General features: G+C 52.9%; 1 protein-coding gene and 1 pseudogene across 1 annotated transcript; both read left to right on the top strand.

Moving 5' to 3' along the window:
* The first annotated feature begins 481 nt into the window (after positions 1 to 481).
* On the top strand, positions 482 to 3,464 carry LOC144097710 (kelch domain-containing protein 3 pseudogene; annotated as a pseudogene).
* Positions 3,465 to 5,399: 1,935 nt separating this feature from the next.
* Positions 5,400 to 6,142, top strand: LOC144097709 (uncharacterized). The gene has a single exon (XM_077630353.1). It carries the CDS (start codon positions 5,408 to 5,410, stop codon positions 6,140 to 6,142), a length of 735 nt encoding a protein of 244 aa, XP_077486479.1. The 5' UTR covers positions 5,400 to 5,407.
* Positions 6,143 to 7,268: the final 1,126 nt, after the last annotated feature.

Here is a 7,268-nt window from a genome sequence, read left to right as displayed (position 1 = left end):
GGCCCTGCGTCCAGGCGCACAGAAATTTCTACAATACAAACGAACGTGGACTCCGCAACCATTTTTTTTATATTTTCTGCAGTATCATCCTACCCCTGTCCTTTCTTCTCGCTTCCCTCCTTCTTTCCCCCTCCCAGTCCTCTCGCGCCACTATCAATAAATTCCCTACGGCCGCTGATGGCTCCTGGACAAATCAGCAGGGAGCTGAAAGCTGCAGTTACTACAGCAGACTCCCGTGAAACAGTGAAACCGACCTCGCCGATTGGCGCCCCACTGTCGCTTGTTGCATCTGCATTTTCAACCCTCGGCCACCAATTATCGGCACTAAGCGCGGTTAATGTGCCGCGAATCTGGTGCAAAGTGCATTCTCGTTTGTGCGTCCGCGGAAAGCATTCTCAGATTCACATGCAAGCGATGGCCAGCTCTCCCCCCCCCCCCCCCCCACCTCTCGAACGGGTACTTGTGCACAGGTCACCAAAACATGACGCCTTCGGGCGCAGGCGTGGGTGCGCCAGACCTCCTGGGGGATAGGGGTGGCCTTTATTAGCTCGGCCCGCACAAAAGCTGCCTCGGTTAGCGGTCATTTTTTTTTTTTTTGATAGCGTTGTTTCTTGCCTCTGGGCATAAGGGGGGTTAGGAAGAAAAGAGAAAAGAAACTAAAGAAAAGAGTGGGTGGGCTTTAAATGAAGCAGGAAAGATGTGCCGATCTAATGAAGGCGAGGAGGGAGCGGTGATGTGGCCCCTGCGTCCAAACAATATATGAGGACGGGTTGTCTGGGTGGAGACCCGCTGCTGCCAGGTGGCGAATTCCAGTTGGCTTCAGTGCCGGGCAATCCCACAACAAGTGCTGAATGTCAGCCTCAGTGTCTTGTGAGTTGCAGACTGGACATCCTAGGCGGGGATATAAGTGGCGAAATTGAGGCAACGTCCGAGTTACGGCAGGAGTGAGGGCAACCCCAACCCCGATCCTCCAGAGCACAACCTCCTCTGTGCGGGTAAGACCACAGGGGACGGTTATCGCACACGGAGGGACGAGAGCACGTGTGCGGCGCCGGAGGTGTTCCTTTCTTGTGAGAAGGAGGGTAGCGTCATCCATGCTGAGGAACTGAGGCATTAACGTGGGTAGGGTTGGCAAGCGGGAGCGGTCATTTCTTCGCGCGGCTGGCAACACCGTGGTGGGGTGGGGGAACCGCCTTGGGAGTCATATGAGAACACCGAGTACTTCGAGAAAATAGACCTCTTCCGGCCTACGTCATCAGGGCAAGTGTTTCTTGGTCCGACGGGCAAAACATGCGCCGTACCGAGGAGGCTCTCACGAAGAGAAATAACGCCGCGACGCGTCTCGAATCGAGGAACAAAGGCAGCGGGAGAGCGCTCGGCAGCAACAAAACCGTTCATGGAAGGGGAAGAAATGTCTTCCGAGTTGTATGAGAACACGAGGAGCTTCGAGAAGACAGCGCGGAAGCCAGCGAAGGTCGGCGCGCACCGAACCTCTGTCGTCTGGCAACAGTGACATCCCTTTCAGATTTCCCCTCCCGTCTGAATGCGAAAGCCGGGGGGGGGGGGGGGGGGGGCTTCACCGAGCAGTGACGTCATGAACTCCCTCCCCTCTCGAAGTCCCCGCGTGAATCCTGCATATCGCGCACTCCGCACCAGGACAAAGTATTTCCTCAGGTGGCATGGTGGCGCGCGGTAGTGCAGGCGAAGTTTGACAGTCGCGTCAATGGGTGGCTGGCGCAGGTGCACCTTGGAGATATTAAATTCACCGATAATCCACAAAGTGCTCTTGAAACTCTTGTTTCCAGTGTTCTTTGTGCGAATGCAACAATTGAATATATTTCGAAGATAGCGGAGAGTTAATGCCGCAATTCGTAGTCAGCTCACACTGCGTAATCTGGCATTGGTATCAAGGCGTACCGTGGAAAAGACAAAGTGCCCACGTGAGCTCTCCTTGTTTCACCAAAATGCTGTCTGTTATTTTGCTTTAGATATTCTTCTGTCATTTTTATGGATACATTTTTCAAAATTCACGCTTGGCTCTGAATTTTTGTCGCAATCTCCTATGGAACTGTCCTTGTTTATGCCACTACACCTTGGCCAATCCCCCCATGTTGGTATGTGTAAAGTTTTAAGAAGAAGAAGTAGTTTCGAACCCCACGTCGTGGCCTGGCTTGTCGAGGGAAACAGAAGGCGCGGCAGCTGTCCGGCAAGCAGAAAGTCGTCACGGAAAGATGTGGACGGTGCGACTGGAGAGCGGACAGCGCGATGTGAACTTCGCATCAGTAGCCGTCGACGATAATATCTACACGTTTGGCGGCCATTGCACCGGTGAGGACTGCATCAATCGCAATCCCATTGATGTCCATGCCCTGGACGCCGTATCCCTGCGGTGGATACTGCTACAGACAGAGTCGAACCCTGGCGACGTGCCCTTCAAGAGCTACGGCCACACTGCTGTGGTTTACGGCGATTGTGTTTACCTCTGGGGAGGCCGAGACGACAGTATACCCGGCAACGCCTTGTGTTGCTTTGACACCTACGCAAAGGTGTGGACGCGACCGAAGGTATGCAGCGAGGTACCATGGCCGCGTGATGGCAACTCCGCATGCGTCATAGGCAAGCGCATGTTCGTTTTGGTGGCCTCGAAGCAGACCGTTTCCCACAAGACGTGCACAGCCTTGACTGTGAGAGCTTGCAGTGGCAGCAGCTGCGCACCAAGGGCGAGCCCCCATTGTGGCGGTGTTTCCACTCTGCTTCAGCCATCGGTGACCGCATGCACGTCTGGGGTGGCCGCAGTGGTGTTCAAGGACTACTCCACACTCACGACGAGGTCTGCTGCAACCGCCTCGCCTACTTGGACACGGTACCGCTAACTGGGTGCATCAAAAGTTCACTGGCGAGGTCCCCTTGGGCCGTCGAAGCCACTCGTCATTTATTTACAGAGGAGAGCTGTACATCTTCGGCGGCTACAATGTGACCCTGATGACCCATTTTGGAAACATGCACAAGTATAGCCCCAAAACCTAGCGGTGGAGCTTTATGAACCCTCAGCGGCCAGAGACGTGTGCAAGAAGGCGCCAGTGCTGCGTCATGGTCGGTGACCGGCTCTTTGTCTTTGGTGTTACGAGTTCGAGAACCAACCGAGGGAACAATCTGCATATGGGCGAGTTTGTCTTCAATGAGTTCACACTCAAAGACAATTCTGACATGTCAGTTCTTGACTTTGCCCCTACTGAACACTCTGTGTATACTTATCGTCATAGATAAAGACCTGAATGTCAGTGCTCACCCGCAGGATATTGTGTGGGATATCCGAACCATGACAGCAGCCAATAGCCTATCTATTAATGTACATTTACTAACTTTTATGCGATCTACAGTTGGTCAGTGTGCAGTGGAGAGAGTTTCCGGACGGTGGGTGTGCTTTCTGCGTGCGTGTGCACTGGACACGCACGCAGTACTGAATGTCAACCATATGATAGTCGTGACCCAGCCGTGACCTGGGCGACTGAAGGTATATAGCGTGAACATTAAAGAACAATCGATACCAACATGACCCGAAAAACTATTCTTCAAGTGAACCTGTGCTTTTATTCTCTGGGATATTTTGCAAACATGGAAGGGGAGTAGGAGCTGCACATCTTTTTAATGCGAAAGCATTATGTGGCTCACAAGACAAAAAGCCCGCAGAATCTGTCTTTGGAAGTTGTCCGCAGACCGCAGCGACGGGAGATGATTGACGTCTTCGTCGTGAGGAAAGTGTGGTATAGTTTATTGATAGTTAATACCGCTCACGAAGACTTCCTTCACCGTCTCGGGTATTGGTAAGGCTCTCTGATGCCTACGTACGTCTCGCTTTCGAAATCGACAATACGTTTTGAGCACTGCACCGTCGATCGCGTCCGCGCACGCAGAGTGGATCGCTCTGCGTTAGCCGTGTCTCAGCAGAATTATTTTCGGCATCGTGCTCACTTTCCACTCTCGCTTTTTAGTTGCTGTATTTTCAGCCCTCGGCCGCCAATTATCGGCACTAAGCGCGGGTAATGTGCCCCGAGTCTGGTACGATATGTATTCTTGTGTGTGCATCCGCGGAAAGCATTCTTAGGTTCACATGCTAGCGATGTCCACGTCTCCACCCCTCTCGAACGGGTACTTGTGCACAGGTTACCAAATCCTGACGCCTTCGGGCGCCGGCATGGTCGCGCCAGACCTCCTGGGGAATGGGGGGCCTTTTTCTCGGCCCGCACAAAAGCTGCCATAGTTAACGGTCATTTCTTCGCGTGCCTGGCAACGTCGCGGTGGGGTCGGGAGAAACACCTTTGAGTCATATGAGATCCCCGAGTACTTCCAGAAAATAGACCTCTCCGGGCCTACGTCATCAGGGCACGTGTTTCTTTGTGCGATCGGCTGAACATGCACCGTACCGAGGTGCTCTCACGGAGAGAATAAAGGCTGCGAGGCGTCTCGAATCGAGGAAAAAATGCAGCGGGAGAGCGCTCGGCAGCAGCACAACCGCTCATGGAAAGGGGGACAATGTCTTGCGAGTTGTATGACAAAAAGAAGCGCTTCGAAAAAACGGCGCGGAAGCCAGCGCAGGTCGGCGCGCACAGAACCTCTCTCGTCTGGCAACAGTGGCATCCCTCTCAAACTTCGCCTCCCGTGTGAATGCGGGATCGGGGGTTGAGGCTTCGCCGACCAGTGACGTCATGAACTCCCTCCCCTCTCGAAGTCCCTGTGTGAATCCTGCATATCGCGCACTCCGCACCATGACCACGTATTTCCTCGGGTGGCATGGTTGCGCGAGGTAATGCAGGCGAACTTTAACAGTCGCGTTGCTGGGGCTGGCGCAGGTGCAGCTTGGAGATATTAAAGTCAGCGATAATGCACAAAGTACTCTTGAAACTCTTGTTTGCGGGGTTCTTTGCGCGAATGCAACAGTTGCAAATATTTCGAAGATAGCGGAGAGTTAAAGCCGAAAATCGCAGTCAGCTTACACTACACCATCTGGCATTGGTATCAAGGCGTACCGTGCAAAAGAAGTGCCCACGAAAACTTCTAATTTCACCATAATGCTGTCTGTTATTTCACCTGAAATATTTTTCTGTCATTTTCATGGATACATTCTTCAAAATTCACGCTTGTCGCTGAATTTTGTCGCAATCTCTTATGGAAATTTCCTGTTTTATGCCAATACACCTTGGCTAATCCCCCATGTGGGTATGTGTTAAGTTTTCAAACGAAGAAGAAGAAGAAGAAGAAGAAGAAGAAGAAGAAGAAGAAGAAGAAGAAGAAGAAGAAGAAGAAGAAGAAGAAGAAGAAATTAGCGAACACTAGCTCGTGGCATGGCTGGTCGAGAGAAACAGGAGGCGTATCAGCTGTCCGGCAAGCAGAAAGTTGTCTCGGAAAGATGTGGACGGTGCGACTGGAGAGCGCACTGCTCCGCGTGAACCTCCCGGCATTCGCTGCCGACGATAAGATCTACTCGTTTGGCGGCCGTTACACAGGTGAGGACTGCATCGATCGCAATCTCATTGAGGTCCATGCCCTGGGCGTCAGATTCCTGTGGTGGATACCGCTACAGACAGAATCGAACACTGGTGACGTGCCCTTCAAGATGTACGGCCACACTGTCGTGATTTTCGGCGACTGTGTTTACCTCTGGGGAAGCCGAGACGACAATGAACCCTACAGCACCTTGTATTGCTTTGATACCTACACAAAGATGTGGACGCGACCGGAGGTTTGCAGCGAGGTGCCATGGCCGCGTGAAGGCCACTCCGCAAGCGTCATAGATAAGCGCATGTTCGTTTTTGGCGGCCTCGAAGCGGACCGTTTCCAGCAAGACGTGCTCGGCCTTGACTTGGAGAGCTTGCAGTGTCAGCAGCTGCGCACCATGGGCGAGTCCCCCCTGTGGCGGCGTTTCCACTCTGCTTCAGCCATCGGTGACCGCACGTACGTCTGGGGTGGCCGCAGTGGTGCACTCCATACTCACGACGAGGTCTGCTGCAACCGCCTCGCCTACCTGGACATGGTTACCGCTAACTGGGTGCATCCACACATCACTGGCCAGGTCCCCGAAGCCACTCGTTATTTATTTACAGAGGAGAGCTCTACATCTTCGGTGGCTACAATGGGACCCTGATGACCCATTTTGGAGACATGCACAAGTACAGCCCCGAAACCTAGCGGTGGAGCTTCGTGAACCCTCAGCGGCCAAACCCGTGTGCAAGAAGGTGCCTGTGCTGCGTCATGGTCGGCGACCGGCAATCTGTCTTTGGTGTTATGTGTCCGAGAACCAACCAAGGGAACAATCAGCATATAGGCGAGTTAGTCTTCAATGAGTTCACACTCAAAGATCATTCTGACATGTCTGTTCTTGACTTTGCCGCATCCCTTAAGACACTTTGTATACTTACCGTTATAGATAAAGGCCTGAATGTCAGCGGTCTACCGCAGCATATTGTGTGGGATATGCGAGCCATGACAGCAGCCAATAGCCTGTCTAGGAATGTACATGTACTAACTTTTATGCGGTCTAGAGTTGGTCAGTGTGCAGTGGAGAGAATTTCCGGACTGGTAGGTGTGCTTTCTGCGTGCGTGTACACTGGACACGCACGCTGTGGACACGCTGTATTTCAAGGAAAACAGTGAGCTTTAGTTCAAAGTATTGTTCAATGAACGCAGCACTGAATGTAAACCGTGTGAATGTCGTGACCAAGCCGTGACCCGCCTGACTAAAGGTATATAGCGTGAATATTAAAGAACAATCGATACCAACATGACCCAAAAAACAATTCTTCGAGTGAACCTGTGGTTGTAGTTTTCGTTGGTAACAACTTTATTTAAAAGACCTGCAGAGCTTTCGCCGACGGGGCCTTAGGTCTCCCACGTGGGGACGTAGAGGTGTCGCCTCGCCGTCGCCTCGCGGGTCTGCTGGACGACCCAGAGTTGGTCACCGAGGGTGGGGCTGCGCAAGGCAGCGGCCCACCGCGGCGGGAGGGTTCCGGAGTTAGCACCGTCAGGGTTTTTGCTACAGTCCCAGAGCATGTGGGGTAAAGTTGCTATAGCAGTGTGGCAGACCTTGCATATATTTGTCGGGTATGTTCCGGGGTAGAGTCTGTGGTATTGTGCCGGGTTGTGGTACGTGAGCGTCTGCAGTTTTCTGAGGGCCACCGCGTGCGCCCTGTCCAGCTTGTCGTTGGGCGGAGGGAAGGTTCGGCGGGCCATGCAGAGGGCCTTGGTAATTTCGTTGTAGCTTGTCAAACAGT

This window comes from Amblyomma americanum, chromosome 7, assembly GCF_052857255.1.
Source record: "Amblyomma americanum isolate KBUSLIRL-KWMA chromosome 7, ASM5285725v1, whole genome shotgun sequence".
Taxonomy (NCBI): Eukaryota; Metazoa; Arthropoda; class Arachnida; order Ixodida; family Ixodidae; genus Amblyomma; species Amblyomma americanum.
The sequence above is the reverse complement of the archived record's forward strand: the minus strand, read 5'-3'. Positions and strand labels throughout refer to the sequence as shown.